Source organism: Gobius niger (assembly GCF_951799975.1).
Source record: "Gobius niger genome assembly, chromosome: 19".
NCBI classification, from domain to species: domain Eukaryota; kingdom Metazoa; phylum Chordata; class Actinopteri; order Gobiiformes; family Gobiidae; genus Gobius; species Gobius niger.
Window position 1 is genome coordinate 8,794,556 of NC_136870.1, and position 13,764 is coordinate 8,808,319.

At 40.9% G+C, this 13,764-nt stretch overlaps 1 protein-coding gene across 2 annotated transcripts; it reads left to right on the forward strand.

Annotated features, from left to right (window-relative positions):
* Nucleotides 1–785: 785 nt before the first annotated feature.
* sh3bp1 (SH3-domain binding protein 1) lies at nt 786–12,026 on the forward strand. 2 transcript variants are annotated; one of them, XM_079577399.1, is made up of 19 exons: nt 786–1,060; nt 4,382–4,424; nt 4,607–4,711; nt 4,790–4,866; nt 5,999–6,110; nt 6,222–6,298; nt 6,372–6,459; nt 6,529–6,597; nt 6,792–6,882; nt 6,962–7,101; nt 7,206–7,317; nt 7,446–7,527; nt 7,616–7,696; nt 7,854–7,967; nt 9,153–9,250; nt 9,328–9,490; nt 9,563–9,611; nt 9,714–9,903; nt 11,570–12,026. In XM_079577399.1, exons 1-19 carry the CDS (start codon nt 1,011–1,013, stop codon nt 11,848–11,850), a joined length of 2,022 nt encoding a protein of 673 aa, XP_079433525.1. In that variant the 5' UTR covers nt 786–1,010; the 3' UTR covers nt 11,851–12,026. The 2 variants fall into 2 exon arrangements, with proteins under 2 accessions (XP_079433525.1, XP_079433524.1); XM_079577398.1 differs by having other exon boundaries at nt 788–1,060; nt 9,563–9,903.
* The last annotated feature ends 1,738 nt before the right edge of the window (nt 12,027–13,764 follow it).

Below are 13,764 nucleotides of genomic sequence, written 5' to 3' on the forward strand. Positions count from 1 at the left end.
CTGTCTTTTTTTTCCTTTTTTACATTTTTTCTATTTATTTTTCCTCCAGTTATTTTTATTGTGTGTATGTATTTTTAATTTTTAATTTGTTTAATTTATTTCTCCACGAAGCGCGCGTTACCCCGTTGATCAGTACCCGGTGGCTGACACTAGGCGGCAGTGTTGGACCACTTAAACTCAGTGGCGGACACCTGTTTGCACATCCCGCTTCTGCACAAAAGAGGTTATGGGGGCTTACTGAACTTTCCACTTCCCTGGTGACATAGATACGGTCTACAATCACACAGTTACACGGCGTAATCTTCTTTTCCACTTTTCACTTTCTGGTTTGCCCTCCTTACTTCCCACTTGTTTGGCTATACTTGTTTGCTGATGAAAATACAGGTAAAGTTCCCTCGACTTAGAAATCAATAAAACATGCTTCATTCAAATGATCACTGTCTAAATCTTATTATAGTGTTACTTATTATGTAGAGTGGTGTGGGCTTTGCACGGAACAGGCCTGCTATATCCATTGCCAAATATTAACGTTTCCTCTTTTGGTCTTTTCACATCCTTTTAAAATACTCTGTCACACATTACACTAGGAAGCACACCCTTTATGCCTCAACATTGTTATTGTTCCTTTAACTCTCTTTGCCTTAAAGATCCTCTGTCAGTATGATATTAGTTATTTGTTTGTTTGTTTACTGATTGATTGATTTCAACACTGTCAGTTGAGTGAAAATGAAACTCGCCCACTGCACTTGACACAATTCATTTTACTGTGCAACTTCCTCCTTTTGCACCTTGCGCTGTAGATGGGACTGCACAGCTCACCAGTGAAACAAGAACAACAACTGCACAGCTGAAAACAACAGGCTGTGAGAAAAAAAGTCCAGTCCAGTCTGCTCCTAACATCTCCCCATGAACATCTGGGGACTGTGGTTTTTTTGTGTGGATATATCTGCAGAGTTGCTGACCCTTTTGGAGAAGAGTGGAGATAGAGTTGGTCGGATTCAATTGGCAGCATGCTCCGACAGTCTCTGAGCATCCTCAAGCAGCTCGGCTCTGGTGGGAAGTAAGTAAAGCCATTGCAAAAAATGATACACAATGCAACACAGACACAGATATCTGTCTGTAGAAAAAGCCTGACGACCATCAGAAGTAGGACTGACAGCAAGACTGACTTGAACGATAAAGAAGCCAGGGTGCTGTCATTAGAAAACCATTGGGTAACGCTTTATATTAAGGTGTGCTTGTTAAGTATTAATACGGTATTAATAAGCATTAATAATATGCTTGTAAAATATGAATATACTTTTATCTGTTAACATACTAGGCCTTTAATAATACGCTTATTCATAGCCAACCCTAAACCTAGCTCTGATCTTAACCCTTACCCTAACCCTAAAATGATTACTAATGCTTATTAATACTTAATGAGAGCACCTTAATCTCAAGCAATACCAGCCATTGTCATAAATGAGCAGTACTGGCGTAAAGTGGACTGTTAACAGCTTGAATATTGTCTCTAGGGGCTTATATGGGACGTGAAAGAGGGATCTTTGGATTAATTAAATGAATTTGTCTAGAATTCCTTTAAACTTAACATAACAGTTTGTCATGTTTATTATTTCACTTTGTTATACGACCGTACCGTACACAAGGGCCGTGACTTAGGCTGTTTCTCAATAGACAGACATTCTATATTGTTATGTAATAATTCCATTTGGGGGGCAGGGGCCTGTATAACTCAATGGGAGAGGGACACAGTTTTGGAAAGGCATCTCTAGACAGAAAATCCTGTTTCTGATAAGTGATTGGATTCGCAAACCTCCTACATTAATATTAGACACACTTTTGAATATTGTCTCCACGTTTGGACACATGAGACAGTCATTGGACCTCAGATCTTACGTCCTGAGAGAGAGGACGTTGAATTTCGTGACAGTTTTTGTTTCGTTCCAAAATACTGCATTTCCACTGTTACCGCAGTTGATTTCCAAGCCGCTCCAACTTGATTTTTAATTCGAGGCTGTCTACAATGTTGTGATGTCACGTTAATGCAATTGGGAATCTCACTTTATGCTCAACATACAACATAACAAAAGGCACTTCCTCTGATGTAAAAACTTTGAGTGACACTTACCACAACCACTATCAAACTAAGTAACGATTAGAAAAACCTCAAACCCAGTCCTACACACTTAAAAAGCTGTAAGATGTGATTTGCCACCAGGACATAACCAGGATCTTCTTTCTCAACACTTCACTATCACGACACAGAAGTGGGAAAACCCATGACCAGAGTTGACTGATTAGGAACTGATTGCTGTTTGTTTTGTCACACTGGGCTTCCACTTTCAAACAAACTCGGTCACTTTGCACCACGTTAGCTTAGGTCCTTCCTCTTTAAATCTCAAGATCAGCTCAGTGCGGGGGAAGCCTCGGCCTCTCTATGTGTGAAGTCAGAAAAGGTTACCACGCCGTGCGAGTGGGTGAAACTGCCAAACGTGTGGCGTCGACCCGGGGGATGGATCTGAAGGGTTTGTTTGTTTGTTTTTTTTGAGTGGCGCTGCAGCTCATATGCAGATGATGCTACAGTTTCGAAGAGGCCACATTTAAAAGAAGGGGGAAGTGAGCGATCGGTTTAGGGAGGGTAGAGCTTGCAGTGCACTGTGGGTTCCAGCAGCACCTCGCCCACCCGCTGCTGCGACCTCTGAACATAAATAACACTCACTACCACATCCAAGTCCTGTGGAAGGTTTTTGAATACATTTCCATATTTACCTTTTCAACCAGGCGGCACATTTGTAATAAGTCACAGTAACATTTGAGAGAAAGCTGATGAATGAACTGCTAAACTAGTACAAGAAACACTACTAAGGGTCATTTGTCATTTTAGTCCAAAATTTAGATATGTTATATTCGCTTTTAATGTCAATGTCAACTTTGTTTATACAGCACATTTCAAAACGGCTACATCTGCCCCAAGTGCTGTACAAAAAACAATTAAACCGTAAAACAGTGTTGTTTTGATCATCCTTTTAGCTTAATATGCTGATGTAATGCTTATGCAACTGTAGTGGACATATCTCCTAAATATTTCCTTAACAGACCAATAAATAAATAAATAACCTATAATTTTGTAATTTTGGAGATACAGTTTTGGAGATACAAGCACACCTTAATATAAAGCGTTACCCAATTATAGGTAGTGTAATACTTTCCTGCCTCAGTGGGTTATAAAAGTGTGCACTGTGAACTAATTCTTGATATTTGATTGAAAACATGATACTTGCGATTCGACCTTTGTGTTTTATGGTTGAACTTACACCCATGATAAATGAACTGTGAAAAATATAACACAATGGCTCAGTTGCGTGTACTGTACAAACAAGTCTAGAGCAGTGGTTCCCAAAGTGGGGTCCGGGGCCCCCTGTAGTGCAACAGGCGGCACCCCCATGCTTGTCTACAAAACAAGTACATTGAGAAAATATATTTATTTGCTCCACTTGATTTCTTTAAACCGTTTTTTAGTCTACAAGCATTGCGAGGTGTCGCTTATAATGTAATTTTAGCTGTTAGAGAAAAGAAAATTCCTTTGAATGAATTGAATTATTATTAGGCCCCGAGAACATTTCGGATCGACAAGGGGGCCGCGATGTCCTGGACTTTGAGAATGGCTGGACTAGAGCAGAGGTTCTCAACTGGCACGGCCTCGGGACCCACAGGCACCCTGAGATGACTTCGACTTATAAAATATAACGTAAAATATTGTCTTTTTCTCAAAAACTGTTGATGAATAAGCATTAAATAAGCCAAAAAGCTGAAATTATTATCAAAACAACCCAATAACAGTCATTTTAACAGGCTCAAGCAGTGATTCTATACTTTTTCTGTACAAAAATATTAAAATAAATGTTTTCTGGGGGGAAAAAACAACCTTTGGGTCCCGAGCCACCGGTTGAGAACCACTGTCATAGAGGACAGGATACACAGCACATATATATACATAGGATGAATCATTTGTAGCCGCACATACTGAACATGACACATGACAACACGTAAATGAACCATCTTTAGTTTTCACTGCGTGGAAGTTCTTGGTTTTCCACAAAAAACGCAAAAGTAAATTCTTCTCAAAAACAGGACTGGTTTGCGGTTCAGACCCCGGGGGTTTCACCTCTGTGGTCTCCACTCACACGTCGAACGCTGGGCTGGGCTTCCTCTGCTGCGCTCTGCACTCGCTGCCGTCATGCACCGCAGACAGGACTTGTATTTGTTTCATGTACTATGGCGTCTCATTGCATTATACACTGCACGCACAAGTCGGAACGCACCATTTTACCAGACAATTGATCAGAAACCCATGAACATTTTCGATTCTGCTTTACAGGTCAAACGATGCTGCTGAGCTTCTGCACGAGGACCTTATACGAGTGAGTCCTTATACAAATAGTCTTATATAATCCTAAAGCGCAGTCGTAGTCACAAGTGTATTATAAGACAAGATATATCTTTACTTACTGCTTTATTTTTTATACAGTTTTGCTCACACTTATTTGAAACCATGTCCAAAAAGTCGTCTTATTAGTTTTCATAATGCCTCTTGTTACTGTAGGTGGACCAGCGAGTAGAACCAGCTAAAAAGGCCGCCCAGATCCTCCATAAGAAGCTACTGGGATGTATGCAGAGTCAGACTGGAGTGGAGGCTGAGAGGCGCATGGTACAAAAAAAAGATAAGGGCATCATCTTCAGTCTCATGATAGCAATGACATAATGTGCACTGTGTTGTCCCCTGCAGAAGAAGCTCCCTCTGATGCAGCTGTCTATCGGGATGGCTGAATGCCTCAAGGACTTTGATGCAGAGTCCTCGATCAGGTACGGAGATGCAGTTTCACCTTGTCTGTAGGAAAAGGCAGCGCTGTCATGTGCTCATCACCTGATGATTGTGGCTTTCAGTTCTCGCTCAAATACAGGCATTCAAATATAGCTCGTGCCTTACTGACTGTCTGATACTGTCTGCTCTTTACAGGAGACATGTTATGGTATTGTTCTGGCATTTTGTGATCATCTATTACACACATACAGCACATTATTCCACACTTTAAACAAATATGACCTGAAACAACTTAAAAATAGAAGCCGTTCGTCCATTTCCCAGGTCCCAAAAAACGCAGAATGGATTCAGCAGACGTCACTATTGTCATCATCAAAACACGGCATCAAAGCGAGAATGCCTCACAAGCCAAACCAAAGCATCAAAGAACTGTCACACAACCAGTCGCCATGAATGTGAAACCTGAAGAAAGCATAATGTCAAATAAAGCACGCACTGCCCTGTTTCTGACAAAACACGTGGAGAGTTTTCTGGCAATGGTGTTTTTGTCTGAGGCATTTAAAGTCAGGTTTAGCGTATTTATATTATGAGAAGTAGCTTCTGGAGCTTCTAGCCTGTCAATGCACCCAAATGGAACTATTTCGTTTTACTCACCACATTTTGGTCAAGGAAGTTCCCCACAGACAAAGTCCAACTTACCTTGCCTTGTGCTTCTCCTTGACGTCCTTGTGGAGACATTGTAATAATGCAGAAATGAAAATTAGCTTGTAAAGGTTCGCACAACAGCAGCAAAAAAAAAGCTAGTGGCGTGTTTTCCAGCAGCTCTGAGCCTTTGTTTACTGAGTGGTATTTTTTTTATTTACAAAAAACTATTTACAATATGGGAGACATCATGAACACATTTTAAAAACATAATATACTTGAGAGCAGGTCTGTGCTCTTCCTGGGTAGGCGGGGCCGGAGGCGGGGCTATGTCAAGACAGGTGTACAGAGATTTCCAGAGTGCAGAACACACAAAGGCAGAGCTGGGTTCCTTAGGCATGAGAGAATCAATCAGAAAACCACTCCCAGTACCCTGACTACACAGGAAAACCACCATGAGCTCACAAAGATCCATTTGGCCTAATATGTCCCCTTTAATATGATGAGTCCACCTGCTGTGTTTTGTGGCAGGAGGGTGTTGGAGATGTGCTGTTTCATGGAGAAGAGACTGGCCAGCATGCTCGCTGAGTTTGAGATGAAAGTGGAGAAGGATGTTCTGGAGCCGCTCAACAAACTCAGCGAGGTACGGGACCAAATACAAAATTTGCTTAAGTCGATAGGGAAATACACAGCAAGGTGATCTCCAAATGGTAGTGCCCAATTCTAATATATAGAATGCATGTTCCTTTCCTAGGAAGACTTACCAGAGATTCTTAAGAACAAGCAACACTTTGTAAAGCTGACTAGAGACTGGAACAACGCACGGACGAGGTGAGTTTGCGCCGCTCAAACGCTAATTTCAATCACGGGTCATTTTCAGCAGCGTTCGAGTGTGCGTTCACAGGAGCCAGACAAGCACCGGAGCCCAGGCCAAGCAGGACGGCCTGAGGGAGGAAGTGGAGGAGGCCTGGAGGAGGCTGGAGATCATCAAGGTACAGCTGTCAGACGTGTGGGTAGTATAGAGCACACAGCACCTCTGACCTCTCTGTTCTGCACTTTAGGACCAGTACTCAGCAGATCTGTATCACTTTGCCACTAAAGAAGAGGACTACGCAAACTACTTTATCAGAGTAAGTGTCTGGTGCAAAGTAGTTAAAGGTTGGAGTATGTACATAGATTGTTTCAGAAACTGCACAACGCTAGCATCAGTCCCCAATCAGTCTCTATTTAGTTCTACTACAGCCTCCAATAGTGAAAGCTCAGAGACTGAACTCTGGAGGTTCTTTCAAATACTCATGTCAGTCTAATTTCTGTTCCTCTGTAGCTACTGGAACTCCAGGCTGAATACTACAGAAACTCATTTGAGTTTCTGGACAAAAACATCAACGAGCTCAAAGAGAATCACAGTCAGACAGGTACAGTTCAGCCAGCACTATATTTTTTTTTAACTTGTACTGGAAAATCATCGCTCTCACCCTCATGTTCTATTTGCAGGATCATCGCCTCCCTCCAGCTCCAAACAGAAAGTGTACGGAGAACCTCTGCTGTCTCATCTGACTCAGAGCCAAAGAGAAATCTCTGCCCCCATTCAGGAGTGCATCCACATGCTGCTCCGGACAGGGATGAAAGAGGAGGTACAGCACAGTTGAAATAAATGCGTACCTTCTGCATCTGTATCTACGTCTATCAAGTAAAAAAAGTTCATTCACAAATGTAACTATCTTTCCTTGCTTCTTAGGGCCTTTTTCGCCTGGCAGCTGCAGCCTCAGTCGTCAAAAGGCTCAAAATGTGTCTCGACCAGGGAACAGTGGACCATAGCGAGTTTAGCATGGACCCTCACGCTGTAGCTGGTAAAAAAAAAACACTTCCCTTCACTATATTTTGACATAGAACTTGCCATTTCCTGTACGCTTTTGAATTAGCATAGCAGACAGACTGTTTAGCCCCACCGTAACACGATCTGAACACGTCTTGACAGGGGCTTTGAAGTCCTACCTGCGTGAGCTTCCTGAACCCCTCTTGACCTTTGGACTCTACAATGACTGGTTCAAAGCGGCAGGGTGTGTACTGTATCCTTTTCCTGTTTTTAATTTCTTCTTATTATTATTATTCTGCCTTCATTTTAGCTGTGTTCTTTTGTCTTCACAGAGAAAAAGACATGACAGAGAAATTAAAGCAGTTTAGAGAGTTGTTGAAAAAGTTGCCATCGGAAAATTACAACAATCTCAGGTTTTTATTTGTTTTTGTTTTTTCCCCTTTGAAGCCATACATTTCACCAAATAGATTTGACATTGCAATATATAACCTGGAAAGATCAGCACTGTGACTTTAATGCTTAAATTTTACCCTTTTTATTTGAATTCTGGTCCTAATTTTGTGTTTACAGGTACTTGGTGCAATTCTTGTCTCTACTATCAGAGCAGCAAGCAGTGAACAAAATGACGCCAAGCAACATCGCTATCGTCTTGGGACCGAACCTTCTGTGGCCAAAAGCCGAGGGGTAAAGTCAGCCATGTGTTTTTTAGATACTCTGTATTAAACATTATCCAGCCTCTTTGTTTAAAAAAAAGTGCACTGGTGTTTATAACTTAAAGCAGAACTAAGTAACTTGTTTACCTTAATAAATCCTTTTCGTTGTCCCTCTGGGGGTGATGCAAGTGTTATCGGGATGATTGGGGGGGTCTTTCATTTCCCCTGGCCAGAAATTGCAACTTCCCTGCCACCGGGTAGGAGCTACCAATACACACTAATGCAGGGATCTCCAACAGGTGGCCATTTGGCCCGTGAGATGATTCAATCAGGCCCCTGACTTGTAGAGCACAAATTCCTGAGTATGTCAAAGTCTCTAGCCCAATCCTGTGCGAAATTATGGATTTTTAAAGAAATAATCAGAATGCTCTTTCTAGCCACTGGGGGGCAGCTTGAATAAAGAAAGGAAATAATTCCACATGTGTCCAGGAGAGATCATGATATAAACAACACATTATCATCACGTGGTAAATGGACAGTCTGCCCCTGTGCGGCTGTGGCTACTATAGTAACTTACCACCACCAAGTGCTGAGTGAATGAATAATGACGACAGCAGAAACTTGTGACACAGGCTTTGTTAAGGGCAATACAAGTGTAAGCCGAAGTTGCAGTCCTGTCAGGCTCGTTATTATTCATTTATTGAAAAAGATTTCCTCAATAGTATATTCCCAATTAAAACATATTTTACTGGAGCTTTTGTTTATGGACGCCGGCAATACACTCCAAATATATTTTGGCCCCCAGTGAAATTTACAGGCAAAGCTAGCTGCGGGCTAGCGCCACTTAAACAGTATTTACAGCCAAGTTTGAGTGAAAAATTTGCACCATTGTGTAATTGGATGTACAATATCTGTCTCTCCCTTTGTCTTTTATGTCAGCGTAGTATTTACTCTCATGGACAATTAATGAAGTAAAAAAACGCTACATGCTACGACACCTGCAGTGGCGCTTATGGCCTCTGGGGCACGAGTTAATTAGTTCTGCTTTAAAGTCATTAGGTCAATAGTGCTACAACCATTTTGTCACAAAACACTTGATTGTACAATAATAGTACAAACACAAAGGCTGGGGCGTGAAAAAGGACTAAAAATAGTATCCGACAGCTATTAGTGAGAAAAGTGTTTCATACCCACCCATTGTATGTCTGCTGTTTAGGGAAGCTGCTCTCTTTGACATGGCATCAGCTTCTTCAGTCCAAGTGGTCACCGTTATTGAGCCTCTCATTCAGTACAGCTCTGAGCTCTTTCCTGAAGGTACACTGCTCTAATAGTCACTCATATCTATAATATGTCTAAGTTTCTAAGTAAAATAAATAATGGACTCTTTGCAGCTGTATCCTTTGAGATCCTGGACATCCCAGAGTGTCCTGAGGTGTCCCTCCCTCCTCAATCTATGATCCCAGAAAAAGAGAACCTGAGTAGAACCATCTCCTCAGCCTCTTCTACAGCCTCGTCCTGCTCCTCCTACCACACCGCTCTTTCCAAAACAAACAGGTCAGTCAACATACCATCGTTTTAGATCAGTTAGCTCCTACAAAGATAACCTCTTACCTTATTGTTCTCCAGCACCGCGTCCCAGGACGGTATGGGCTTCTTCCTCATCAAATCTGGCTCGGTTAGTCGTAGCGGCACATCCACGTGGGCAGGTCCCGCGCAAGAGCTCCCGCAGAACGGCGCCCCCAACAGTTCACCTTCACTAAACCCTATTCCTGTTCAGATCTCGACCCCTTCATCATCTATAAGCTTCTCCACACCCGCACAGGTCCCTCTTCCTGCTCTCAGGACGGCGGCACCAGACAAAAGCCCCACCCAGCAGCAGTGCTCTGAGCAGGGGCAGCTTGAACCAATCCTAGAGGCTACTCCAGATTCACCCAGAGCCTTTGTTAAAATAACATCACCGTATAAACGTAAGTTCTGTTGTAGCTGACTACAATATGTTGGTTTTAGGGCCTTTTAATATTTTCAGACTATTTAAAGTATGTTTGTACAACCTTACAATTGGCATTTCATATTTTATATTATAAATTATACATTTATAAATTATAAAGTCAGACTAAGTAGTTTTCACCCAAACATAGTTACTACATTTAAGCTTTTGTGGCATTTATTATATCACTTCTTTATTGGACAGGGTCAAAGGGTGTGACATAAGAAGAGGTACATATTCTACAGCCACACTGTGCCACTGGGCCAGAAGCTAGCCAGAGTTCGTTGGAACTTTCTGTTTTCATATGTCACTGTTTTAGAAATACACCATGACATCAGCAGGTTTTGGGGCCAGTGCTTTGAGCTCCTGAGACAGACTATATCCACTTATGATACGCGACACAATCTTTCATGTGGGAACAACACTATGGCATGGTTACAAGCATAACAATCAAACAGTTTAACATATCATCTGCCAATTAACTTATAATGAATAGGTCAAATCAGGGTTATTTAGAATTATTCAGGATGTACCTGTAGGTTTTGATTGGTTCAATTAAATATCAGTGAAATGCGAATGTTTGGGTGATGAGACAAGGCTGTGCTCTTACCCTTTTATATTTTACTTTGACACACATTATAAAAAAATCCCGTTTTGAGTCCAATTTTCAGCCAACTTCATTTGAACATTTTGAATCCGTTACATTCAGGAAAACATTGCTAACGCACTGTCTCCATATGTTTGGATTACCAAGTGGTTTAATAGATATCACAATGCAACAGCAGTCACTTTGTCAGCATTAAGCATGGATTGGGTCAATGTTCTTCTGTTTTCCAACCTTTTTCTGCTGAATCTTTATCACAGGTCAGTCAGGCCGAGCTAAACGTATATCGCACATGTTGTGCTTTGTAATGATGATATATTTCCAATGTACTTTATAGCCCACGAGGGATATTTCTTTTGCTCTGCCTTATATGTGGAGTTATCACTGCAGAAAGGGATTTTTGGGGAGTTTTCTGGCACAGTGCAGATAGGATTACATTAAAGTACAGATCCAAGTCCTGTGAGTCAAATTTCAGGCTTGTTATAGCCATCAACCAAAACACGTGAAGTTTATGGCCAAACTATAATGTAGATGTCACCTTGAGGATGTCCAGATATATATTTAAAGGCCTGTATTATGCTAGCATAATACAGGCCTTTCTCACATATTTTATATATTTTTGAATGTATGTTTTGATTTGTTTTTCATTAAGTATTATTATGTATGGCCAATGCACTTAGCTTTTAGCTTTTCCTCTGTCAAAAGCAGTAGTTTGTCATTGTGACCATGTAGAGAATATGAGCATGGCGAAACCAGGAAGCTCACAGGAAACAGGAAGTCTCACACCACTGTCCACATTATAAATCTGTAAGGTTATGCGTCATCAGATATGCTATTGAAACACCCAGTTTCCTTTGGTGTACAAATGTTTGAGCTATGTGTGTCTTAGAAAAATAGCAGTTGAAATATCATGACCTCTAAATACATGTTTTGAAATGCATGTGATTCTTTATGGATTAGTTTAGTGGTTTACATTTGCATTTAGATTTTTTCCCCCCAAGATTGCGCAACCCTTAAGTGTGATATACTTTCTATTCCACAGCCAGACGTTCATTCATGTCCAAAACACACCAGCAGAATGAGCAGGCGGCCGCTCATTTCTCCAAGACAAGAGCGCCGGTGGCCCCCACAATCCAGACTGCCACTTCACCTGCCTCTACCCCCTGCACCGCCCCTGCTGTCCCCACGCCAAACACTCAAACTCGACCTAGCCCTCCACCTCGATCTCAGACGCCTAACATGAAAAAACCACCACCCAAAAAGCCTGGACTGAGAGCTCCAAACTGCCCTCCCCCACTTCCCCCACCGTCACAAGTTACATAAGTCTGTTTGTGTCATTTTATTGTATTGCCAGAAGTTGCCGCCATTTTTTTATGAGTCATGTATTTATTATTGTCTTACACTTCCTGGTTAAGTAATAACGACACAATTTATCACAAAGATTTGTTACTGTTTTACAAACAGAGGTGGGTAGTGGTCAGTATTGTTGCAAAGGGGCGGAAAATTCCCAATAAATTCTGCTTGATTCTCTTTCTAATGATGTTGTATCACATTGTATGTGGTTAAAATGACCTGTCTCTAAATCAGATCACAGGATGAGCAGTAGACGCAATCTCTACAGACTGGCACAGGGCACACTCTTAAAACTATATTGTAATACTGCACACTCTTGGTGAATACACAGATGGATACAAACATGGAACGAGTCTGTTCCATTTCCAAAAGCTCTTCTTTGCTTTGGCCACAACCTAAATAAAACACTGCAGCTCAGACATTTCTAAGATGATTTCTTAGACACTGCTCAGCTCTCTGTGAGAGATATTTCAGTGTATAGTTATCAAACAAGATAAGTCTGTCAGTAAAAGAATCAACCTTCAGTTATGTTCATTCCATGTTTTTTCCCATTAATTCCCATATATTTCCGTTAATTCCCATGGAAATGTTTCGACATTGAACATTTCTGGAATTTTGTAACCCTAGTAGTCAGTTACATTTACTTGAGTAACCTTTAAAAGCTACATTGTAAGAGTACTTTATCATGGTTCTTTTACTTCTTTCTACAAGTATTATTGTGAGGTATAAGTATTTAAAAAATTACTTTTCTCATGTGAGTAAATCTTTATGCCATAAAACCCGACATTGACATATGGGAACGTTTTTCTTCTAATTTTTTCTTCCTTTAAGGGACTAGACGCAAGTTGTCATTTTTACACTCACTACTGCCACCTCAGGTCTTTGGCGTAGCTGCAGGTTAAGCTCGTGCATGACGGCACTTTGGACCCGAATTAACTGTTTGAGTGACAGTGCAGGATTTTAGAGGCAGTTGTGGTGAACAGGTCTGGGCTCATTGTACACATTAGGACATGGCTGGAACATGTAGGGATGAAGAAAATGCATAATTTTAACATTTTAAAAATCCGCCTAGTCCCTTTAAGGCAAATATTCCTTCTACCTATGTTTTCTTTGGTCTATTAATTGTAAATGTTACATTTTTTATGTAATTTTATGTATGGTCGGTCACATTATATCAATACTTGATAATTTTGGCTACTCTACCCACCTCTGCTTATGAAAAAACACACTAGACATGACCGATTTGTAAATAAAACCATGCCTACCATAATTAAAAATAGCTTTATTGTCCATTTATATAATTGTAAGTACATCATTGCTATTGTCTGCAGCATGAGGAGGTGATTCACACAATGTGCTGCCGGTGGTCAGAAGTACATACATACAAAAGGCTTGGTATATATGTTAATTTACAGTAAGTTGTATAAAACATATATGAGAAATCTTCTATAAAAGCGATACAGGAGTCGGACTTCATTTTCATACAAGGTGCTCAGAGTATTTATAATGTAACCTGCAGCATTGTATTAACAGCTAGAGCTTTAGTGTCAAACAGAAAATACTGATCCTCAACGTCTTCTAACAAGTGTTTATAGTGAAATCGCTCCCTTTTTGTGCATTCCTGAGTGAAATGTGGGCAAAACACAGTAAGCCTTTCTGTTTTTTTCTGATTTGACAGATGGGTGTCCTGACTTAAAGCCACACTGCGTAACTTTAGGCTCTTTACACCGAATGGAGCATAGCAACACAATGCTAACTTCCTAATGTAGCGACTGTTTCCTGTCCTTGTTAAGTCCTATGGAGAATTCACTGTGTCTCGATGGAATAAATATATTTTAAACAGTGTATGGAAGAAAACAAGCAGCTAGTGTTTTAGTGTTAACT

What these genes read in the sequence shown, in the direction of transcription:
- sh3bp1 (XM_079577398.1), top strand. Translation starts at nt 1,011, where the DNA reads ATGCTCCGACAGTCTCTGAGCATCCTCAAGCAGCTCGGCTCTGGTGGG. An exon ending in GGAGGCTGGAGATCATCAAG is followed by an intron (nt 6,460 to 6,528) that starts GTACAGCTGTCA and finishes TCTGCACTTTAG; the next exon opens with GACCAGTACTCAGCAGATCT. An exon ending in AGAGAATCACAGTCAGACAG is followed by an intron (nt 6,883 to 6,961) that starts GTACAGTTCAGC and finishes TTCTATTTGCAG; the next exon opens with GATCATCGCCTCCCTCCAGC.